We start from the raw sequence: 24,704 nt of genomic DNA on the forward strand, positions 1-24,704 counted from the left end.
CCTTTGACTTGAAAAGTTTAGAAATTTTATTCAGTTCTGTTCTTTTGTTTGATTTTTCTCATTGCCCATGAATGGATTTGGGTTCTGGATGATGCAGTGGCTGAGAGTGCTCGCTGCTCTTGTACAGGACTCAGGTTCAGCTCCAGGCATATGCAGTGGCTCATAACCATCTGTAACTCCAACTCCAGAAAATCAGGCACCCTCTGTGAGCATCTGTTTACACGTAGCTTATATGCATGTACAAGCACGCACACACAAACACACAGATCTTCAAAAAAAAGAGAAAGAATATGGGTGCGTACACTCGTAATTCCAGTGATCAGGAGGTTAACGTAGGAGCAGTGCAAGTTTGAGGGAGGGCAGTCTGGGCTGTATGGGAAGATCTTGTCTCAAACAACAACAACAATAATAATAAAAAAAAAAAAAAAGGAAGGACACCAAAATAATGTGATGGGGAAAGAATGGTATTTTAAGTAAGCGATGCTGGGATACTTGGATAACACAGCAGAGAAGTGAACCCCCCCGCCCCCCCCCCACACACACACACTGAGTAGACAGATAATCAAAACGAATGACAGACCTAGTTGTAGGAGTTAAAATCTCCATGACCTTGTGACTTAGGTAGAGTTTCTATGGCTGTGAAGAGATATCAGAGCCACGGCAACTCTTATAAAGGAAAACATTTAATTGGGGTTTATAGTTTCAGAGGTTTAGTCTGTCTATTGTGATTATGGCAGGGAACATGGCAGCATGCAAGCAGACATGGAGCTGGAGAAAAAGCTGAGAGTCCTATATCCAGATCAGCAGGCAGCATGAAGTGAACTGGCTTGTTCTTATGAAACCTCAAAGCCTGCCCCTAAAGTGATATGCTTTGTCTAACAAGGCCACACCTACTCCAAAAGGCCATACCTCCTGATAGTGCCACTTCCTCCACTCCCTATGGGCCAAGTGTTCAAATACATGATGTCTCTGGGGGCCATTCCTATTCAAACCATCACACCGTGTGAGGGGCAGTAGTATTTCCACCTCAAAAAAGCATAATCAGCAAAAGAAAAAAAAATAGGTACACTGGATTTCATCAAAATCATAATTCAGCAGCTTGTCAGAGCTGCTCACTGTAAGTTGGTTAGTAGCCTGGCATTATGAAGTATTTATAACCACCGAGCTCTTCTTTTTTCTTTAAAAATCTCTTTTTAAAAGATTTTATTTATTTTATGTATATTAGTACACTGTAGCTGTCTTCAGACATACCGGAAGAGGTCATCGGGTTCACAGATGGTTGTGAGCCACTATGTGGCTTCTGAGAATTGGACTAAGGACCTCAGGACGAAGAGTCAGTGCTCTTAACCACTGAGCCATCTCTTCAGCCCCTTCCTTAAGGATCTTACTGTATACGTAGCCCCGGCTGGACTTGGACTGGGAATCCCCTGCTTTAGCCTCCCGAGTGCTGGGCGTACAGACAGGATCACCATACCCCACTAGACACATCTAATTTTGAATGGTCACCATTAGTAGGTTTTGAAATATCTCAAAACTTTTCACTTTTGTGCATTGATTAATATTAAGCTGTACCATTGGATTTTCAGTCTGAAAGAAATCAGATTCAAGATTTCAATGCTTTCAGCTTGTTGGAGGGGCGGTAGTAAATAATACTGAAATGCCACCTCTGCTTCTGTTTGCAGTTGGGATTGGACTTGGAAGAACTAGAGGAGATAGAGGAGGATGCTGGCCTTGGGAATGGCGGCCTGGGACGACTGGCAGGTAATCTGTTCTTGCATCCGGTTGGCTTGGTGGGAGATCATAGGGCAAGGCCAATGTCACGTGTGCTTCTGAAGCCCATCTGTCACCATGAACTGGCCTTCTTCAGAGACATGGGTGAATGTATTTGTGTCAAAATCTTTGTCATCTTTAGAGAAAAAAAAATGTAAAATGTATATTCTCTTCTAGCCATGTTTGTGAGCATTGGGTCAGTGGTGCCAAGAAGGTTCCCATAGCGCCCCTCCCCCAACAGTTTTAGGATTCAAAAGCCAGTGCTTTGGGAGGATTGCCCATGCCCAGTGAGGCGGTGGCTCCGACCTAGTGAGCTGATGATTTTCTTAGAATTGGGCCGTGCTGTTTTGTATGGCTGTCATGTTTGAGAACATCCCCAAGTGTCATTTACTTCTTTGAGTATTTTACAGACTTTTGTGGGCAATACAAGCTAAGTGAAAAAACACAGAAGCTGAAATAGCAATCTGGCTTTGTGGTAGGTTGAGAGGGGGAGAGTATCCAGGCCCGGCCTTTTTGGAAGTTGCTATTTTATAAACTGAGATAAGCTTTAAAATGTATGTGTGTTTTCAAATGGTAACTAAATTCTTTGAGATTTCTAAGGCATCATATTTCTTTCAAATAAAACTTTACCTGAATCTACATGAATGATTTGTCAGCCAGGACTAGTAGTTCAAGTCTCAGCACTGGGGAGGCAGAGGCAGAGGCAGGTGAATCTCTGAGTTCGAGGCCAGCCTGGTCTAAAAAGTGAGTCCAGGACAGCCAGGGCTGGTTACAGTGAGGAAACCCTGTCTTGAAAAACCAAAGAAAAAAGAAATGACTTGTCCTGCCCACCCCACCCTGCTTCCAGTCTGGCCAGGCATGGTGTCTTGGACACTACTCTTCAGCTACTCTTTGGCCAACCTCCATGACACGTGGCTGTCACTATCTTGCCTATCCTTAATCTCTCAACTCACAGCCTGTGTTCCTTCCTGAATGTTCTTTAATACGTTTTGCAACAAGCTAGTGAATCCACCTCTGATCTCAGGGTGGCCCACCTCTGCCCTGATGCCTGCTGCAGTGTTTTCATGTTCCTTGATGAAACCTTGTCACCTGCCCTGCACGGCCTGAACCCGGATGCCTCCTCCTCCCTGCCAGGCTCTTCTCTGGCCGGGTGTGAGTCCAGGATGGCTTGATTGGTCTGTATCGTTCCCAGAAGAACAAGTCTAGCACAGGCGTCCAGGCCCTCCTCATTCCTCTATCTTGCCGGTGTTTGCATTTCGTGAATCAGACATGTATTCTACCTGCTAGTGTTCCCCGGGGCACCCTCCATATCCTTGCTTCTTCCTTCTCCCCTTTTTTTGATTGTCTGCTTTGAGAAAAGAATCTCACTGTGCAGCGCTGGGTAGCCTGGAACTCACTATGTAGACTAGGCTGGCCTCAAATCCACCAAGATCACCCTTTCTATGCCCCGCAGGATGCTGGGATTAAAGGCATGTACCATCATTCCTGCCCCAAGTCAGAAATTTAACACAGCTTCTATTTGCATTTTTATTCAAAACACTTGTAATTTTATTTCTTTCTCAGGAAGTTTTTTTTTTTCTTTAAACTGAATTTTCAAGAAAAATAATTTCGTGTGTATAAGAGTTCTATCGGCATCACATGTATATATGTGCACTGCATGCATGTCTGGTGCCTGCCGAGGTCAGAAGAGGGAGGGCATCAGATTCCCTGGAAGTGGAATTAGGGACAGTTCTAAGTCATCTTGTGGGTGATGGGAAGTCAACCTGGATTCTCTACAATAGCAGCCAGTGCTCTCAACCACTGAACCACCCCTCCAGCCTCTCTCAAGAGGGTTTGATTGGAATGAAACAAGAGCTCCATTTGCTGACATGCTGCTTCAGCTAATGTTGCAGACCCTAGTGGGACTGTGGAGGATGGGCGTTTAGTGTTCTGAGCACTGAAGTGCACATCAGTGGCCTGGTTTCTGTGACTTATCCCATGGATAAAGGCTCAGATGAGTCCCTGATGTCAGAGCTGTAGATTTAGAGCACAGAGAAATTAAGTTTCTGCACGTTTGAGAGCAAGTTGGCAGTGAGAGGACTTGACCATGATCTCTGGGAGTCCTCACTTTCATCCTGTTCTTGGGTAAGGGGATTCCAGTGGGTCCTTTTGTGAAACCCGAGGTTGCTATGGTTATCCTTGGCTCCCTGTCAACTCCCTGGCCAAAACCCAGTGGAACCTTGGGGTCCAGCAGTCTGAATTCTGTTAACGGTTTGTGATTTTTTTTTTCCGTTGGGTTTTTCAGCTTGCTTCCTTGATTCAATGGCCACCCTGGGTCTAGCTGCCTACGGCTATGGAATCCGCTATGAATTTGGGATTTTCAACCAAAAGATTGTCAACGGCTGGCAGGTGGGTGACTTTAGGTGTGTCCATTGTTTTCCAGTCCTTGTTCATACATGGAAGTGAGTGTGCACTCTTGGAGTTCATTTGAGTGTGTTCTGCACTCCATGGAGAGAGCTGGCTAGTTTTCAGCATAGGGTAGCAGGAAGCAGTCGGCTCTGGCAGGCTGGCCCTGCACTTGTCAAACGCTTCTGTGTGGTGACAGGGAAATCATGTGGGAAGACATACAGGTTTATTTGAGCTTCAGAAGACCCCAGACATGGTCATCAACAGTGGTGGACAGGACACCACAAGCCATGTTCTGATGTCCGGGGAAGGTTGTGCATGGGGTGAGGGTATTGCTGTTGGGGTTCACCCTCTGGGACAACTGGATAACTAGAAAAGCAAAGGTGGGTATGGTGACTCATGCCTGTAATTCCGGCCTTCCAAAAGGCCAGAGACAGGAGGATTGCCACAGTTTTTGAGGATAGTCTGGTTTACTTTTTGAGTTCTAAGCCAGCTAGGCCTACATAGGAAGACCCTGTTCCAAAACAATAGCCTTGACTAGACTAGAACAAAAACAATTATTATACCTTTGCCTTCAACTGAGGCAGCGGTTGGATAGCAACAAGAGGTAGGCGGGGCTAAGGCCTGTGGAGCTCTCTGGTGGAAGGATTGAGGATCCTGGCCTAAGGGTGGGCCTGCTGCTGCCTGCGTTTGGGAAGGTGCTGCTTCTGTAGCTAACTTTGGGATTACTCTGCAGGACATACCAGCTGTGGTACTGAAAAATTTCAGTGACAGGGACTGCCACCATAGTGTCAAAAGGCAGGATTGATCACCATGTACAGAGTCTTGTAGGGAGTAAAGAGACAGATGGATGGTGACTAGCTTTGTGTCACTTTCCTGGACACCCTAGATACACTCGTATAGACATTCCTTATTTTTGAGCAAGGACCATTAAAAAAAAAGTCTCTTCAGGGAGAAGGCAGCCCATTGGTCGGATACTTGCCTACCATGCACAAGGCTCCACCCCTAGCACTTCATCAGGTAGGCATGGTGGCTTACGATAGTAGTCCCAAAACTTGAGAGGAGGAGACAGATCAGGAGTTCAAGGTCACCCTCAGCTACAATTGAGTTCGAGGTCAGCCTGAGCTGTATGAGACTGTCTCAAAACAAGATAAATTAAACAGACCCTTCAGAGTAACATGTTGGGACTGTTTGTGTTTAATTCAGAGGAAAACCCACCCGTTTCACTCAGACTTTTAGATTCCTGATGGGAGTGGGGTTTGTATATTCACTGTCTCCATCTGGGGAAATGGCTGGTTTGAATATGGCTTGTGTAGACAGCAGCATCCCCTAGAGAGATGCTCTCGGCCTCCCATGGGATACCTCCCAGGCCACAGCTCAGTCCCCTGGACACACAGAGTTTCGCTCTGTGTGACTTTAGGGCTTGCTGTTTTGTTTGTTTGTTTGTTTTGACAAGGCCTCATAGAGCGCCTCAAGCTGACCTCTAACTCTGTAGAACCCAAGTCTCACTTTGAATTTCTCATTTTCCTGTCTCTACGTCCAAGTGAAATAATTATGGGACTGTGCCACCATGTTTAACTCTGTACCATGGCTGTCCTTTTTTTACTTGAGGTAACTTTTTTTCCCAAGTAGTGGGCTCCATGGCTCCATTTTTCCCATTTTCCAGTGTGTGTGTGTGTGTGTGTGTGTGTGTGTGTGTGTTTTGGTATTGTTGTGGGTACATATTCATGTGTGTGTGTGCAAATAATCTATCCTGGCCATCCATAATTTTTGTGGATTCTGGGGATCTGAACTCCAGTCCCCAGTCGTGCTCACAATGATTTAACTGCTGAGCTGCCCCCGCCCCCTCCCATCTTAATAGCAGCTCTGTGGGTTGTAACATCATTCTTGGCAGGTTCACAGTTGGAAAAACAGCCTTACTGACTATCTCCAGAGCACTCTATTTTAATACGTGACTAGTGCGTGACAGTTGTTAGCCCTCTGTCTTCTGTCCTGTGAGTCTGCTTGTTCTGGACATTTCCTATAAATATAGTCATTCAGAGTGTGTGTGTGTGTGTGTGTGTGTGTGTGTGTGTGTGTGTGTGTGTTTAAGATTTACTCATAGTGCAAGGCTAACAGTCCTTCATTTGGGTGATTTTTACTGTCCTTTCATTTAGGTGTCTTTTTCTGAATTGTGTAGGACCTTGTGACTTTAGTAGCGCATGTGGCCTAACTGGGTGGGTTTTGGGTGCCAGGCACTGTATAATCTCTGCATTTTGCATGCCCAGGTCAAGAGCAGGGTTAGCTTGTTGGTATTGTTTCTTCCATGTTGAGAATTTTCCTGACTATCCATCCCTCCAGGTTGAAGAAGCTGATGACTGGCTGCGCTATGGAAACCCATGGGAGAAAGCACGGCCGGAGTACATGTTGCCCGTGCACTTCTACGGGAGGGTGGAGCACACCCCTGACGGGGTCCTCTGGTTGGACACACAGGTACGGAGCTCTGGCCCAGAGGCTCACTGCTGTTGAGCCGGAGGTCTGCTGTCTTAGGTAGGGTTTACTGCTGTGAACAGACACCGTGACCAAGGCAAGTCTTAAAAAGGACAACATTTAATTGGGGCTGCTTACAGGTTCAGAGGTTCAGTCCATTATTATCAAGGCAGGAACATGGCAGCATCCAGGCAGGCATGGTGCAGGAGGAGCTGAGAGAGGGTTCTACATCTTCATCTGAACGCTGCTAATGGAAGACTGACTTCTAGGCAGCTAGTAGTAGAATCTTAAAGCCCACGCCCACAGTGACACACCTACTCCAACAAGGCCATACCTCCAAATAGTGCCAGTCCCTGGGCAAAGTATATACAAACCATCACAGCTGCCCTAAGGGCACCTTGACTTCATCTTGGGAGGCTGGCTTACTGCTTCCTTGGGGGACTTGAGGTAAAACTCAAGGAAAGGTTTAATTCCCGCATACATCAGTACTTTCACTTTGGTAGTTGGTCCTTGGAATGGAATAGATGCACCTCATACAGTAATCTTATAGTTTAGCCAGTGCTGTGTGTTGGCGTTGATGCTCACAACCAGAATGTTCTTGTACTACCAGAAGACACAGTGCTAGTGAATCCTGTCCTGACTGGGAGAAAGGCCCCAGGAGGATGAGAACAGCTTCCAGGTTAGTTATGGAGTACTGACTACTGCCATGCCCTGGTACCACTTGTGACTCATGGCTCTGTAGTGTCTGAGCTAGCCAAGCTCCCGGCAGGCATGCCAGTGGCTTTGGCTGGTGTCCCTCCTTCCCAACTGACCCCTTTTGTGATGCTGGTCTGGGAAGATGTAGTACAAGAAGACAAATCAACTCCAGGGCTGGGAGCCTTGGTCCCTGGAGAAGGGCAGAGCAGGGAACAAGGGAAGAATAGTGAGCCTCATTTATCCGTGGTGTAGAAGGAGGAGCAAACATGGAGGCCTGGTGACTGGGAAAATTATTTGATATTTTAAAGTATAGTTTTAAATAGGACACCTGGAGCTAGAGTAGTCTAGAGCCATGCTATGTAGGCCACACATTTTTTTTTTTTTTTTTTAAAGAGGGGGGATTTAACTTGAAAAAGCAGAGAAGCAATCCCATGTTCTGAATGTGTGTGCTTGTGATAATTGTGTCAGCCTACGTGGCGAGAGCCTTAGCTCTGACTTCTGTAGACGAGGAAGTTGGGTGGTTGGGACTGTCCTCTGTGAGGTGAGCATGTATAAGACAGGAGAGAGTTGGCAGCAAATAGGAAGACAAAGGTGATACCAGTGTTCATCCTGGCGAGTCGAATGCACTGTCCCTTTAAGGTGGTTAGAGCTAACTGACTTGCAGAGCTCCTTGGCTGGCTTAGCAAGGAAGGAACATGGCGGAGTGGCCGTGTTTCTGTCTGGGCTGATTTAGGTACCTGGAGGGTATAGTCAAAGCAACCAGCAAGAGGAGCATTGCCAAAGGTGTTGGGAAGTGAAAGTGGGGTCAAGAAGACCAGAGCCTGGACTTGCCAAGCAGAGTGAGTGGGTATATATGGCAAGAACGTGGGTATATATGGGGGAGAGGGGAGCTGGCTGTGTAGCACCTTGAGAGGCCAGCGTGGGAAGATTGGTCAGCTGAGGCCAGCCCTGATGTACACAATCTGGGAGACATATGCGTGGTTAGGGAAGATGTCAGCGTGCGGCTGCTCAAAGTGGCTGGACAGCACCCTGAGAGTGAAGAGATAGCGCTCTGGCAGGTGAAGGCAGTAGGTGGGAACATACGCCCAGGGAGGTCAGGCTGTGGGGAACTGGAGCTGTCCTGCCAGGGAATGGTGGCTGGGCAGAAAGGGGTCTTTGCTAACTCAGTCCTAAGTGTGCTTTCTTACTTACGACCAGGTGGTCCTCGCCATGCCCTATGACACCCCAGTGCCTGGGTATAAAAACAACACCGTCAACACCATGAGGCTCTGGTCTGCCAAGGCGCCCAATGACTTCAAACTGAAGGACTGTAAGTTCCCACCATGGCTCCTGTGCGTGTCTGTTTAGATGCTTTCTCGAAACACTGGGCCTTCTTTTTTTTTTTTTTTACTCTCCTCTGGGAGGGAGGGAGTTGTCTTGTGAAGTGTGTGGCCCTTACAGCTCCTGTGCAAACAAAGAGTTAAGGTAGACAGGATGCCAGGCTCCAGCTACCAAGGGTTGTAATCATTTAGACCACATGTCCCCAAGAGAAGAGCTGGGGGTTAGTAGTGTACAGTGAAAGTGAGGCACTGTGAGAGGGGAGATGGATCCTCTGCTGAGGATGAGCTGACAGCAGCCCCAGGCCACCTCAGGCTTCTCCTGGAAGCCGCTCAGCGGCTGCAGTAGCCTCACGGCACAAGGCCCTTGGACCCAGAGGAGGCTGCACTGATGGGTCTCTGTCTCTCCTTAGTTAACGTTGGGGACTACATCGAAGCTGTCCTGGACAGGAACTTGGCCGAGAACATTTCCAGGGTCCTGTATCCCAATGACAATGTGAGTGGCTCTTGTGTGACTCTCTCTGAAGGGTGGACATGTAAGCTGGAGACCTGTGTGTACGTGGGGTGTTAGCACCCATTTGGCTGCAGTGCCTGGATATGTTTAGAAAACTGTTACCCCATGCTTGTCACATCCTAGGGGGTGACAGCTGAATTCTCTGCTCCCACTTGGGTCCAGTGTCTGTCAGAGGAGTTTAGCATGTCCGAAACCCTGATCTCAGGCCCCAACACCAAAAAAAATAAACAAAAAAAAAAAAAAAAAAAAAAAAAAAACCCTCAAAAAAACAAAAAACGAACAAACAAACCATCAGAATTTGCCTATCTTGATTGGTGGTGCACTCTTTAAAGTGGAATTTTTCTTTCCTCAAAGTTTTATGTGCATGTAATAGAGAGGGATTAGTATTGGAGACCCAAACCAAATGCTCTTGTCCCTTGAGACTAGATACACACCAGAACTTCAGGTGTGGGTGTCTGCTGGTGTCTGTCTTGAGAACTGGTTCTGAGTAACTATGGTGCTCCTTGTCCCAGGCTTGTCACTCTTACTGCAGACACCAGACTCTCACTGCTTGTCACCAGACACCTTGTAACAAGGTGACTCTGTGCTGAAGGTGTACATGCAGGCCATGCTGTCAGGTTGTCTTGTTTTGACCATGCAAGCCTCCAGCCAACCACCTTGAGTAGGGCATCTGAACTGGCCCTCTGGAGGGTTAAGAATGACCCCAGGGAGTTAGGGACAGGGCAGATGTAGGCCCCTCCCTCCATCAGCGTCTAGGAGTCTTGTGCTGGTGGTGGGTGTCGCAACAATGCTGCCTTGCAGTTCTTCGAGGGGAAGGAGCTGCGGCTGAAACAGGAGTACTTTGTGGTGGCTGCCACCCTCCAGGACATCATTCGAAGGTTCAAGTCTTCCAGGTTTGGCTGCCGGGACCCAGTGAGAACCTGTTTCGAGACGTTCCCAGACAAGGTCTGTGAAGGGAGTGAGCTCACTGTCTTAGGGATGGGGTTTCTTCCTTGTGTTTGGGAGGGGTAGGAGGAAGTTGGCATTATGTCCTGAGTCTCAGGGTCTCTTCCCAAACCAGTGCAGCCCTGATGTGTCAAACAAAAGTGGAGGCAGGGAGGTCACCGTGAGCGGTGGCTCCTGATGCATGTGACGACAGGCTCACGGTGGCAATTCTAAACAAAGCTTATCCCAAAGCTGAGAGGAAAGTGGCCTGTGAGCGTACCATATCCTGAAGCCCCTTCTGCACCTTCTCAGAGCATAGCTGCTCTTGGGACACATCTGCCCACAGGTTGCAGCTACTCGAGGGGACAGCTGGCTGCAGGTCACGGTTACCTGCAGAGCCAGCAGTAGCCTCCTGACCCCTCAGGCTCCTGGGCTCCTCCAGAGTGCACTGGCTCCTTCACACCCTGGGTCACCACTTCAGGTACCAGGAGCGAGAGAGCTAAGCAGCACCCCTTGTGAACTCTAGGTAGCCATCCAGCTGAACGACACCCACCCGGCGCTCTCCATCCCCGAGCTCATGCGGATCCTGGTGGATGTGGAGAAGGTGGACTGGGATAAGGTGAGTGTGCAAAAGGAAGGCAGTGTCCTCCTTGGACCAGGGCCGGGTGATGGCATCCTTGTTACACCTCAAGCTGGGCCACATGTGGTGATGGTGAGCTGAGCCAGGCCCAGGAAGTAGGGCCTTTCTCTCAGCCTCAGAGGCCTGAGAATTTAACTTTGAGAGTGTCTGGCTCTTGGAGATGGATGCTCTGTGGGATAAAGGCACAGTGAGGCAAGGATGACGGGACAGAGAGACAAGGATAAAGACCCTAGGGATATTGTACATGTTTTCTCCCTTGAAGTTTGGCTAGGCATGGTGGCACATGCCTTTACTCCCAGCACTTGGGAGGCAGAGGCAGGTGGAGCTCTATGAATTTGAGGCTAGCTTCATCTAGTAGTGAGTTTCAGGCCAGCCAGGTCTGCATAGTGAAACTCTGTTTCAAAACATCAATAAAACAGAACAACCTAGAAATGTTAAGCTTTCAGAAACCTGTTAGTTGGCTGTGATGGTGCAAAGCACTCAGGAGATTGAAGCAGGAAAACAACAAGTTCAAACCCAGCCTGAGTTACATGGTGAGGAAAAAATAAGGGCATCTACAGTGTTTGTATTTGAAGACTGTCTGAGGCTTCATTTCCTTTGGCCCTCATCTTTGATACAGCAGCATCTTCTTGATTGGCTTTAAGTAGATCACCAGAATCTCATAAGTCTTGTTCCTTCTCAGAAACCAGAGCCCCTCTCTGGCCTGACAGCGTATACTTCCCTTGAGGCTATACCCTGGGGTGGCAGGCCATATGGTAACCAGTGTCCTCTGCCCTGTGGGTGTCAGGTAGTTTAGTGGAAACTGGTGGAAAACTACTTCATTGTGTGATAGTTCACTGGTAGCAGAGGGGTTACAAAGGAGACATTAAGAGGTCATTGTTAGAGTGTAGGGTCAGGGAATAGAGTCCTTTGTGTATATTTACAGCAGGGGTGACTAGCCTGAGCTGATCACATGCCTGGAGAACAGAGAGCAGGGATGGGGTGAGGACCTTCCCTCATGGTTCCAGTGTGTCCATGTGACTTCTGCTGTTCTCAATGTGTAGGCCTGGGAGATCACCAAGAAGACCTGTGCCTACACCAACCACACTGTGCTGCCTGAGGCCCTGGAGCGCTGGCCAGTATCTATGTTTGAGAAGCTGCTGCCACGGCATCTGGAAATAATCTATGCCATCAACCAGAGGCACTTGGATGTGAGCATGGGTTGTGGGTAGGGATTGGGCAGTGACACACAACAGCTCCATCACACTAGCCTCATCCTACCTCGCAGAAGACCTGTTGTACTGAGGGCTGCCAGAGCTCCTGGTTGCCCTGTGAGACTCCTGCTCTGTGCATGGGAAGTATGCATGCAAATCATTTTTTTAAAAGGTCCAGTCTGAGCAGGCTGTGAATCTGAGTGTCTTTCCTGGAGGTGTCCTGACAGCTCCAGGCAACTCAGAAACAGAACCTGTCTGTCCTCTTTTACCCACAGAGAGGATGGTGGTACACAATCAGAGAAAGCTCTGGTTTGGGTAATCGCCATGCCTTTGCACGTGTGGAGTGTTGGGGAGGAATCTGGGTCATTGAGGTTGCTGTATCGTCACTCTATCACTGAGCCATACCCCAGCCTTTTTGTGACTTCTTCAACCTTGGAGGGGAAAGAACAGCTATTCCCCTAATGAAAGTATAGCTTCATGCTGCTCAGGACAACAGCAGTCATGCATGGCCCAGCTCTCTTCTCATAAACCCGATGGCACTCACTTACCCCGCTGGTGTCCTGACTTTTTTTTCACACAGAACAGTCTTATGGGTCCCAGGACCTTATATGGGTGAAATATTAGATTCAGGGCCCCTATGAATACATTTGAGCTAGGATTTGGGTAAAGACACTGAGGTGAGTGGGCTGGTGTCAGGGGCACTGGTGTTCAGGACCGATTGTCACAGCTTGGCAGCGTGGACCCTCCTGTAGGCATGGTGGGCTGTCCTCAGGCACTAGAGGACACCTCAGTTGCTGTGGGATGCTCAGCCCTGTGTTCTTGGCTTCAGCACGTGGCTGCCCTGTTTCCTGGGGATGTGGACCGCTTGAGGAGGATGTCTGTGATTGAGGAAGGGGACTGCAAGAGAATCAACATGGCACACCTGTGTGTGATCGGGTCCCACGCTGTGAACGGGGTGGCAAGGATTCACTCCGAGATCGTGAAGCAGTCTGTGTGAGTGGGGGCCTCTGCACTAAGTCTGGGGGGGGGGGGGGGCGCCGCACCTCTCTGATTCCTAGCCTAACTCTGATTTGTCCACCACACATACCATGACCAAGATTTGACATATAGCCCTGGTACCACTAAGTCACTTATGGACATGATGAAGGTGCCCAAAGCCCCCACCGTGTCACATACCAGTATGTTCACAGGTGACTTGATAGGTGACATTGGAGAAACATCTCACTTGGCTGCAAGAGTGACTCCTCTTGTGCTCCTGCCTTTTTGGTCAAATGTCAAGTTAAGGTGCATCTGCTGCAGGTTGGGCACTGTGGACGCCCCACATGGGCTGAGTGTCCTTCTGTTTTTCTGGGCCCTGCAGTGAGAAATACGATACCACTAAGGAATTTCTTTCTCCTGTTTTCCTCCCACCCCCCTTTTTGGCTTTTTGAGACAGGGTTTCTCTGTGTAGCCCTGGCTGGCCTCAAACTCAGAGACCCACCTCCCTCTGCCTCCTAAGTGTGAGGATTAAAGGTGTGCACCACCACCTGGCTCTCCCTCCATTCTTTTCCTGGAGTCCTACGTGTATCTACCACAATTGCCAGTCAAAGCAGCACCCAGGGTGAGAATTCCTTAGCCACATCAGTCAGTGTGTTCTGTGTTCTGGGGCTTGGCTCAGCACCTCGTGTATTGCTCTTCGTAGGATATGAGTGTGGAAAGTGAGCTCCAGGGCATAAGTTCTGTGGCCTTTTCAGTCTCCACTCTCATGACCGTGACTGTTCCTTCTAGATCTGTCTGGAAACAGTCAAGTCCTAACACCAGAAGGCCCACCACCACACACAGCAGGCACGTTCTGCCTTTCTGTCACGGCTCCAGCTTTCTGTGCTAGAACCTGCTCTTCGTGTTTCAGAAAATCAAGCAGCTGAGCCCCAGGGCCTCTTAGTCAAGATCTTAGGCTTCCTGGGTTGCCTGGTTTAAAACAGCATTCGTGACAAGTCCCTGCTTTCTGTGTTCATAGCTTTAAGGACTTTTATGAGCTGGAGCCAGAGAAGTTCCAGAACAAGACAAATGGTATCACACCCCGACGGTGGCTGCTCCTGTGCAACCCGGGGCTGGCAGACATCATTGTAGAGGTGAGTACCCGGTCTGGCTTTACAATCTGTGAGATGCCAGGCAAGAGTCTGGAAAGAAGCAGGGGGCACAGTTGAACCCCAGGAGGCTCACCAAGCTTTTCTTTACGTAGCTATTGAATTAGTAGGAATACTTCTTTCATGTCCAGCAGTAGCCCTGGGACATGCGCAGTAGAGACCTCTCAACACACGATTATGGCCCAGCTCTGGTCTGTGTGCCAGCTTGAAAGCTAGCCTGGGCTTCAGAAAGGCCTAGGGTGTAGCTGAGTGGCAGCCACCAGCTTGTAAAGACTCAGTGAGGAGGTAACTCAAGCATCTTATCTCCGTAATCACATGCTTTCATGTCAGACCTTGTGCTAGAAAGCTGGGGTTGGCCTCAAGGATATGCTTAAGCTCTTCCTTGAAGGACACAGTGCCCTGAGGCTGGGGAATGCAATGCACCTGAGTCTTATTGGAGGGAAGGGGGCATGCTCGAAAGTCAGGGAAGCCTGAATCAGCTTCTCTGGGGACAGATGTGGTGCAATATCCATGCCCCCAAGGGATCTGGGAGCCAGTGTAGTGTCTATACAATACCAGGCATCTCATGGGAAGAGGCAAGGGGAGGCCCCTTTCAGGAAGCAGATAGCAGGAAGGCCCTTAATGGGATGCTTTGGAAATGATTGTTGCTATGGTAATAAAAAGGTAGCCTCTTTACTCATGGTGGTGGAAGTTGGGAGGAAGAATTGTTCTGCTGGTCCAAGGCATCTCCTGTGATAGGGATATCTCAAGCAGGAGAAACTGACAAGGCTTGTGAGTTTGTTGTGTCCTAATGGCTATATGACTGTGGGTCTAAGAAGAGAGGGTAGGAGGGCCCAGGAGGGCAGGAGGATCCCAAGGAAAGTAGGGAAGGATGACAGATAGAGGGGCAAGCTTTGTGATGGCTGAGACGTGGTGAACATGTATCCTCTTAACCCAGAGAATCGGGGAAGGTTTCCTGACTGATCTGAGCCAACTGAAGAAGCTGCTGTCGCTGGTTGATGATGAGGCCTTCATCCGCGATGTAGCTAAGGTCAAGCAGGTATGCTTCCTTGGCCCGCAGTCTGCTTCCCGTGCTCTTAGCACCTGGGACTTGGGTAGGGATCAGGACCTCTCTCAGCTTTCTAGACAAGGACCCATTTATCTTTAGGGTCATGCAACAAGTAGGTGAATGGGGCTCTGCCAAGTGAGCCTTCACCTCACTCTGCTGCCCCGTCAGCAGTGGAAAAACCTCTAGCGGGGCGGGGGCATTCCCTTTTCATCTAGGAGAGCTGAGGTATTGTGGCCTCTATTAGACCCTGGCCAGGTCACTGGCACCTCCAATACAACAGAACCTAGGAGTGTTCTTCCATGGGGGCATGTGGCAGGGATGCTGGCCTCAGCATTTGGGTTAGCAGGAAGCCGTGTCTTGGGTACCCGTGGCAGTACAGGGTTTCCCAAGCCCTGTATTCTGCTTTAGTCTCTCCAGCTACTTCTCGGCCGCGTTGCCTCACTCCTGCTCACCCTGCCTGCTTTCTGTGCTTGTAGGTTGTCACACCTGTGGCTCCCTTTGGTTTTTGTCCCCCTTGCTCTGCATAGCTCTAAGTCTGCTCTCGGCCCTGGTCTTTCACTTATTTGAATGGCCAGAACACCCATTTTCACTGTAATCTGCATTTCCCTACTCTCTCTTAATGTCACCTGTGTCCCCAGCACCGCTCTCTAAGCGCCCCCCCCCCCCCCCCCCCAGTGTTGTCCGTGCTGATCCTGGAGAGACACGAGTCTTGGGTCAGTTGGAAAGTGGGATCGCTGGTGGGCCTGGGAGAGCTTGCAGCGTTCTTGTGTTGGTATAGCACCATCTTCTGTTCCTCAGGAAAACAAGCTGAAGTTCTCTGCCCAGCTAGAGAAGGAATACAAGGTAAAGATCAACCCTGCTTCCATGTTTGATGTGCACGTGAAGAGAATCCACGAGTACAAGCGACAGCTGCTCAACTGCCTGCACATTATCACCCTGTACAACCGTGAGTTCCAGGGCCCCATTGCTTCTGGCTTCCCTCGAGCCACACGTGGCTCGGGACGAAATCCTCAACCCCTGCCTTTCACATATATGGGTGTGTGTGTGTGTGTGTATACATGTATGTAATATGATAAGTTTTTTTGAGCCACAGCTGGCTTTTCTGAGTTCTCATTATTGGAGCCTATGGTTGGGGAACCCACAGTCTCTGGAACATGGGGCCTTTGGGTTATTTGCAGAGGCCAAGAACAGTTCGTTGTGCTTCAGTATAGGGTGGGGCTCTGTCACGTTCCCAGACAAGGTCTTGTGCTCTTTTTAGGTTTTTGTTTGTTTGTGTGTTTGTTTGTTTTTAAGCTTATTATTGCTATAATGATTTTGTCTTGTTTGGAAAGATTCTATTTATTAGACCCGCCATGTAGGTGCTGAGAACTAAACCCAGGTCTTCTATAAGAGTAGTAAGTACCCTTATCCAGTCCTGCTCTCTGGTTTTCTTGATGATACGGATTCTTTGTGGTGTCATGGTGCTTGACCCTGCAAGCCACTCTCCCTGGGGCTCAGGAGCTGAATGCCCAGGAGGAGGCTGAAGGAGGTTCATCTGCTAGGACAGTTTCCCAGCTCTCCTCCCAGGTCGGAGCCACATTTCCTTAGCACATGGCCCTTAGCTTTGTGAGTAGTCTGCCGAGGCCTGCCCGTCCTGAGCAGGGCCTGTTAGATTCCTAAGACCCTGAAGTTCTCCACAACCTGATGTCCTTGATAGGAGTTACTGAGTTACTGTAGTTTGCCTGGTGTCACTTGTGTTGCTTGTTGTTGTTTGGTTAGTTTAGTTTAGTTTTGTTTTACTAAGATAAAGAGTCTTGCTATGTTATTGCCCTGCTGATTCTGAACTCCTGGGCTTAAGAGAAATGGGAAAAAAAATTCTTCCTTAGCCTTTCAAGTAACTGGCCTACAGGTATGGCCACCCTGCCTGGCCTCCTTTTTACTGCTCCCTTTTCTTCATGTTACTCTGCCTGATTTCTAGAAGTGGAAAGTAGAAGTAAAACAGTTCACAGAACTCAAGGTGACCCCTGTCCTCAGCTCTGACTGTTGAACGGGCTCCTGAATTGCTCTCTGGGGATGACTGTTACAGACAACGTCACCCCTCATTGAAATGTGTAAAAAGGATGGGTATGAGCTGGCCACTGTGGCTCCGTCCTCTGACCCGATCTCTGCAGGAAACCGTCAGGTGTGAGCTTCTCAGCCTGGGAAGTAAGCAGAGGTCACTCCCAGAGGAGTGACAGAATACCTGAGCATCAGCTTTTAAGGAGGAAAGGCTGTTCAGGCTCACGGTTTCAGAGATCTCAGGCTTGGTCACTTGTCCAGTTGTGGTGTATAGTATCTCACGGCGGGGACACATAGACAAAAGAGGCCTGTTGAGTTCATGACAGCTAGGAGACAGAGAGGCAGGAGAAGGCCTCTCTCAGTGTCTCCGTCAAGGGCTTACCTCCTGTGATCTGACTTCCTACCGTGAGGCCCACTAGGCTCTACACTTCCTCATGGCTGCGGGTGCTGATGACTAGGCCTGGAGCACAGAGGCTTTGTGGGGTATTTCCAAATGATAGCATACACATGCCAGGCACAGGCAGCAGGTAGACTTTCACCCTTCAAGGACCGATGGTGCCAGCCCACAATCCTGAGGTCACCTCCTCATTTCTAAGTATCAGCAAAATAGTGTGTCTAAAATGTCTTTTAAGGACTGGTGAGGTGGCCCAGCAGGGAAAGCATGTCTGCTGAAGCCTGACAGCCTGACTCTATCCCTAGCTGAAGAAGAGGGCTACCCTCATATGTGGATGGCAGCACCTGCACACCCACACGCACACATACCACACACAGTAATAATACGATAATAATGATCATAAAAATAACGATAACGATAATAATAGCAAGAAAAGGAAAAATGTTTTGAGTTCACAGTGCTTGTCACATACAGGCCTTTGAGTCCTCGTGAGCACAGGCAAAAAGCTCCTGGGTTGTCATTTTTTGCAATTATATGGGTGGCTTTTCCGAAGTTCAGGATACTGCGTGATTTGTCATCAGTGGTCTTGGAGGCAAGCGGCTGCTGAGAGGATGCTAAGCCTGGGCCTCCTCCACCAGCCTGGTGTGCAAGTGCAAAGATAGGGGAGGCCCCGTCCTCTGAGTGACAGGCTCCTACAGACATATTATGGCCACAGCTATGTGTCTCCTAGGCCAAAATACACAACCTGATGATTGTGCCTAACACTGGGTCACCCTGGGGAGTTGGGCAGGGACCATCTGGTAAAGATTCCTCTTCTGTTTGTCCTCCAGGAATAAAGAAAGATCCAACCAAGGCATTTGTGCCCAGGACTGTTATGATCGGGGGCAAGGTGAGGTAACTTCCTTCTCCATCCTTGGTTTTGGGCCTAGGAAGCACTTGCTTTCCTGTCCTGTCACTAGACACCCTGCCTACTTAGAAAGTAGGTGTCAGTATACACATGCCAGCAGCACCTGGCCCTGAGGAGCTGGGTTGGGGCAAGGAACCTTTTACATAGGGTTGGATCCCAATGGCTTAATGAAGGACATCTCTCACACCAAACCACATCCTTGCCACATCCTTTGTCTGTCTCCAGGATTTCACCGGACAGTGTGGCTGGAGACATGGCTATGACTGTCTGCCACATGTGAGACCACACTAGGTGTAACGTGGCTTGAGTTTATTTAATTCACCATGATACATTCCTAGGGAGGCAGACATACTTGCTACTTCCTTATACTCAGGTGGTAGCTGGGTCTTGTCAGCGGTTATGAGCTGTAGGGGTGTAGTTTATTTTTGAGAGACTGCCCTGGGACAGCCTCCCGTGCCTACCCACAGATGGCATTCCTGCTGTTCCTGGCCTTCCATGGCTGGAGCGAGGCAGACTCCATTGGCCACAAGGCCACCCTCTCCTCAGATGATGGAGGGTTAGGCCAAGAAGGTCAGGCTTAGCATCCACTCGCCTCACCTCGTTTGGTCTCTGACACTACCCATCATCTGGTATTTTGGAAGCAAATTTGGATGTCATATTATTTTGTTAGTATTATAGTATGTATAATCCAAAGCAATATGGACTTTTAGGAAGGTTTTTAAGTATTAAAACAAAAAACACGTAGAGAAACGTAGGAAGGGCTGTAGTGTCCTGCTCAACCACTTCAGAGTGGAGTCCAATAGCACAACACTTTATACCTCATGGTTCATCTTCTCAAGAGGTGTTTCTCTAAAACCACAAGCTATTTTACTTTTCAGCATCACTGTGGGATAACATACTTGTCACACAGGAAAAGGATTCTTCTACTCCAATAAATACCCCTCACACACACTGGGACCACTACCCACTTTGTCTTACTAAAGTTTAAATGTTTTTCTTTTGAGTTAGGGGTCCTTATTATGTTGCCCAAACTGGCTCCAAAGTCATCTTCCTGCCTCAGCCCTGGAATAGCTGGGACTACAAGCAAGTGCCACCATGTCCAGCTAAAGTTACATTCACCCTTGCAGTGCTTGCAGGGCTTGTCACAAGCATTCTACCACTAAGCCACACACTTGGCCCTATAAAAACTTCTAACTGTTTGAGTCAAGACTTCAAAGAAAGTCCTCAAATTTGAGATTGATGTCCTAATTTTTCTTAAATCTGTGCATTTTCCTTATGTCTTTTTTAATTTTCAGAATAACTGTTAATGAAGTTGGGTTTCTCTCGAGGCTAGCCTTTTCTGAACACATCTGTCTTAGTTAGGGTTTTACTGCTGTGAATAGACACTAGGACCAAGTCAAGTCTTATGAAGGACAATATTTAATTGGGTCTGACTTACAGGTTCAGAGGTTCAGTCTGTTATCATCAAGGTGAGGGGAGCATAGCAGTGTCCAGGCAGGCATGGTGCAGGCAGAACTGACTTCCTTCATCCAAAGGAAGCCAAGGAACAGACTGTCCTCTGGCAGCTAGGAGGAGGGTCTTAAAGCCCACGTCCACAGTGACACACTTCCTCAAACAAGACCACACCTCCTGATAGTGCCACTCCCTGGGCCAAGCATATTCAAACCAGCACAATATTCCTCCAAAACATTTTACTATATATCTTCATTTTCTGTGGTTTCTGTAAATTGATAGCTTTAGAAGTCTTCATTTCTTTTATTTTGTAGTTTCTTTTTTTGTTTCTTTTTTCAAGACAGGGTCTCACTATGTAGCCCTGGCTGTCCTAGAAGTCACTGTGTAAACCAGGTTGGCCTCAAACTCACAGAGCCCTACCTGCCTTTGCCTCCTGGGTGCTAAGATTAAAGGTGGGCACCCCTACACCTGGCTACATCTTGTAGTTTCTAAAACACTGATTAGAATCAAAAAATCAAATTCAAGGCTGGTAAATCCCACAAGTGAGGTGACATTTGGAGTCGGTGGAAGTTAGGACAGTCAGACAAAGCTAGGCCCTTCCATCTCCCCAACACTGGCAGGGTCACTGCTGGTGTGACCTCCATGGTCTTCAGTCTGCTGGCCAGCCTAGCACAGGTCTCCATGGCTCACGGGCCTTGGAGCCAGCAGTGCCACTGACTGTTCCATGAACCCTTTCTCGAACCTTGGACCTGGTGCTGATGTTAAGTTCCCCTAACTCGCATCCTTCCTCTTCCCAGGCAGCTCCTGGGTACCACATGGCCAAGATGATCATCAAGCTGGTGACGTCCATTGGAGATGTTGTCAATCATGATCCAGTTGTGGGCGACAGGCTCCGAGTGATCTTCCTGGAGAACTACCGTGTGTCTTTAGCTGAGAAAGGTAGCCGGAGACTCCTTGACCGGGTTTTGCCTGGGGCTGGGTAGGGGGTTGACAGTACTGATCAGGCAGGCCTGTTCTCCATGTAAGTCACCTGCCTAGAACACCAAGGTCCTGCTAGGGAACAGTATGTGTCTTGAGTATGTCTGAAAGCCTTTGCATGTCATAGGCAGAGCCACTGTCATTCTTGCCATCTGGACCTCCTTATGCCTGCCTGGATTTCACTGTTCCTCCTCCCACCCTCAGCTTTGCCTTCTGCCCTTGGGACTCTCATTACAGCAGAATGTGACTCCCCTGACCTCCCAGAACCTTCCTTAAACCTCATCCTCACCCTGTCTCTCCTCCCTTCCGACTCCCTACACTCCTTCTTCTATCGAGGTGTGCTGCTCAGCTGTCATGTGCCAGCACCACTGTCATCCTTTTCTGAGGACACCTCAAAGCATGTTTGGAGAGTTTGGTCAGGGCCTGTTCTACTGAGGCTGTTAGTGGGGACCTCTTCTAGGATATGAGGGTGTTCTTTGACCTACATAGGTCTTGGTAGGAAACATATTGCTTAACCAGATGGATGACGAAGAATCTGAGGCTGGTCATCCCCTTCCCCTTTCTGCCACCGAGGTCAGATGCCCACGTGTCCAGCTGCATGGCACTCCTTTGCAGACTGGAGGAGTAAGCTCTGGAGCCTGGTGCCCACTGAGCTCACGGTGCCCCGTGCTCTGGCCCTTGGTCCAGCTGTTGCTATCATGTTCATGTCACTCCTTCTCTGTTAGGTACCCTTGATGCTTGAGGTTCCCTTGGTGAGCTTAAGGAGCTGGGCTTCATCCTGGTGTTGGCTGGGCACCCTGGTGGAACTTATCCCCAAAGCATCATAGGCCCTCTCTGCTACCTGGAGCTCTGTTCACCTTCATTTCTGAGGCGACCTGGCTCCAGACAGGGTCTGGCCCACTTCCTCTCTGGCTCCTTGGTATTGCTAGGACACATGCAACTGTTATTGCTGGACTGCAGACTGTGGGGCTTGGAGGCTGTCTATGCCTTTTTAGGCCTCTGTATCCTGACCTTTGGCCTTTCCTGCCTTTGAGGTTCTGACACTGGCTGTACTGAGTGACTGCCATCAGGTTTGTGGAGGTGGCATCAGCAGCTTTGGCTTTAGCTGCAGATGCTGAGATGATGTGTGCAGCCAGGCTAGGACCTGAGGCAGTGACCCATCCCCAAGGATATGTCACTTTCAGCCTGCTACCTCCTAAGACAAGGATCCTGAGTGCGGAAGAGCTTGTGTGGTACTTGGCTGCCTGCGCGTGCGCTCTGCACATTCCTTAACGCGCACACCGTGGGCCTGAACCGTGGACTCACCCTTCCATCCTTCCATGTCATCTGGCTCTTAGGAGCTAAGTCTTCTTTTTCCTTTTTCTTAAAGCTGTTTTGTTTTTTAATTTTATGTATTCACCTTTGCTGTCTTCAGACACACCAGAAGAGGGCATGAGACCCCACTGCAGATGGTTGTGAGGCACCATGTGGTTGCTGGGAATTGAACTCAGGACCTCTGAAAGAGCAGTCAAGTGCTCTTAACCACTGAGCCATCTCTCCAGCCCAGGATCTAAGTCTTTCTCAGGCTAATCAGGAGTGGGTTAAACCTGAATAAGATACCAGTGTCAAGAGGAAGACATACCTGTAGTGACAGGAAACCAGGACCCAGTCCTCTCACTGTACTTGGTTGCCATGGTTCCCAGAATGGGTTATTGAGATGGCTCAGTGGTTAAGACCCCTGACTGCTCTTCCCAAGGATCCAAGTTTGATTCCTAGCACCCACATGGTGGCTCTCAACCGTCTGTATTCTAGTTTCAGGGACCCAAAAAGCCCTCTTCAGGTGTCTTTGGGCACCAGACACACATGGGATACATAGACAGTCATGCAGGGAAAGCACCCAGATACAATTTTTAAAAATTTAAAGTAAAGAAAGTTTCAAAACAAAAATCCTGTGCTACTCTGGGGATTCTCCTTGAGTGTCTCTATCTAATCCCCCTGCCTTAGCTAACCTGGTTCAGAAAGAAGAGTCTTGAAAATTCAGGTGGCTACTTTGTGGTCAGTGTCCTTGTTTGTTTGGCGGTGAGCTCAACGGGTTCAGGACAGGAGTTCCTGTCCTAGGAAGTGGGCCTTGGGCTGAGCTGCCATCCCATCCCGTGCCTCTCTGTCCCTGTCTCCCTGCAGTGATTCCAGCCGCTGACCTGTCACAGCAGATCTCCACCGCAGGCACCGAGGCCTCGGGCACAGGCAACATGAAGTTCATGCTCAATGGGGCTCTCACCATCGGCACCATGGACGGTGCCAACGTGGAGATGGCTGAGGAGGCCGGGGAGGAGAACCTCTTCATCTTCGGTATGCGGGTGGAAGATGTTGAGGCCCTGGACCGGAAAGGGTATGTGTCAGCTCTGGGGTGGGGCATAGGTCAGGGACTGTGTGCCCATTGAGTCCATTCATAAGTACAAAACATGAGGTCCCCAAGGGGTTTGACCGCTCTTGCATGTCCCTGTGACTAGCACTCCTCCTTAGGACCTGAGGCCCTGGTTACAGGTCTCCGACAGGGACATTACCACTCAGGGCCAAACAAGACACAGTCCATAGACCTTCCTATTTTGAAATGGGTTGCAGACAATGTCAAGCATTACAGAGAGCTTCTGTGTCCCACGTGTCCAGCGTTCCACTGTTTACATCTCGCTGAGGGATGCAGTCTCCCAGTGACACGTTGTTATAAAAGTCCATGTGGAATTGCCCTTTCCTGCCTGTGGTCATCCTGTATCCCCATTTCTGATCTGAAAACTGCAGCTTTTCCTGACCTTGACACTGATGAGGAATCCTGGCCTATGAGTTTAAAGACAGTGCAATCTAATCGTTTTCCAGAACTCCTGGAGGGTGTGTGTGTGTATGTGTGTGTTTGTGTTTGGGGGGGGGGGTTGTTCAGTTGAGCCCTTAGGCAGCAGTGAGCAGCAGTGAGATCAAACTGTCCTTGTCATCCCAAGAGCTCATGTGTCTGTGTAGGGTGTCTCAGTTTCTCTCTCAGCTTTGTGTCCTGGGATCTGAATGTCCCTCATTCCTCTCAGATCTCTTGGTAAGTCACAGCTAGCTTTATGCTGGCCTGTCTGGCTTTATTCCTCCATTCTAGGGTCCCATTAGACCCTCTTAGGCATCATGTCTCTCAGAGCTCTGACCAGGATTTTATGGTGATGGACTTTGAATTCTCTAGCAGAAAGATGAAGGGAGCCTTTGTGTAATACAGATATCTTAGTAACACTTCTCCGAACAGTGAAGGAAGCAGGGATTGATTTTTATGTAACCAGCTGCCTCTCAAGGGCTTAGAAACCACATGTGGTCAGTAGCTGACGCTCTTGGCCACCAGGAGGAGCTGCCACAGAGTAGAGGCTATGTCAAGCATAGCCTGTTCCCACCGTCTTTGAGGCTGCTTCTGGGGTTTCCGGTGCTCAGTGCGCTCATCTCCCCTAGGTACAATGCCAGAGAATTCTACGAGCGCCTGCCTGAGCTGAGGCAGGCTGTGGATCAGATCAGCAGTGGCTTCTTTTCTCCCAAAGATCCAGACTGCTTCAAGGATGTGGTTAACATGCTGATGGACCATGACAGGTAGGATACAACCTCTGTTACTTTGGCTTCCCAAACTGGCCGCCAGTCCCCACTATTGAGACAGTCGAATTCACCTGATAGGCTGAAAACTCCATGCTATGAGGGTAAGATCTGTGTTTTCATGATCTCCTCTCCACCTCAGTCCAGGAGACCTTAGCACAGCCAAATCAGGGCCACATTTGTAATGGCTTCTAGGAATACCTCGGGGACCCTGGACCAATGGGAGGTGGCCGGCAGCACCACCCAGTCCCCAGACCTCATAGGTGTGAA

The 24,704-nt window shown here is 49.1% G+C and overlaps 1 protein-coding gene across 1 annotated transcript in view; it reads left to right on the forward strand.

Moving 5' to 3' along the window:
- The window catches only part of Pygb (glycogen phosphorylase B), a 48,195-nt gene that overhangs the window by 20,606 nt on the left and 2,885 nt on the right, over nucleotides 1–24,704 (forward strand). The window contains exons 3-18 of the mRNA XM_034496678.2: nucleotides 1,683–1,761; nucleotides 4,055–4,158; nucleotides 6,496–6,627; nucleotides 8,518–8,629; nucleotides 9,050–9,132; nucleotides 9,952–10,095; nucleotides 10,601–10,693; nucleotides 11,758–11,904; nucleotides 12,737–12,900; nucleotides 13,904–14,018; nucleotides 14,971–15,072; nucleotides 15,880–16,027; nucleotides 18,343–18,401; nucleotides 20,669–20,810; nucleotides 23,010–23,217; nucleotides 24,300–24,434. Of these exons, the coding sequence (XP_034352569.1) occupies nucleotides 1,683–1,761; nucleotides 4,055–4,158; nucleotides 6,496–6,627; nucleotides 8,518–8,629; nucleotides 9,050–9,132; nucleotides 9,952–10,095; nucleotides 10,601–10,693; nucleotides 11,758–11,904; nucleotides 12,737–12,900; nucleotides 13,904–14,018; nucleotides 14,971–15,072; nucleotides 15,880–16,027; nucleotides 18,343–18,401; nucleotides 20,669–20,810; nucleotides 23,010–23,217; nucleotides 24,300–24,434 (1,967 nt within the window). The remainder of the gene's footprint in view (nucleotides 1–1,682; nucleotides 1,762–4,054; nucleotides 4,159–6,495; nucleotides 6,628–8,517; nucleotides 8,630–9,049; nucleotides 9,133–9,951; nucleotides 10,096–10,600; nucleotides 10,694–11,757; nucleotides 11,905–12,736; nucleotides 12,901–13,903; nucleotides 14,019–14,970; nucleotides 15,073–15,879; nucleotides 16,028–18,342; nucleotides 18,402–20,668; nucleotides 20,811–23,009; nucleotides 23,218–24,299; nucleotides 24,435–24,704) is intronic.

Source organism: Arvicanthis niloticus, chromosome 2 (genome assembly GCF_011762505.2).
Source record: "Arvicanthis niloticus isolate mArvNil1 chromosome 2, mArvNil1.pat.X, whole genome shotgun sequence".
Taxonomy (NCBI): Eukaryota; Metazoa; Chordata; class Mammalia; order Rodentia; family Muridae; genus Arvicanthis; species Arvicanthis niloticus.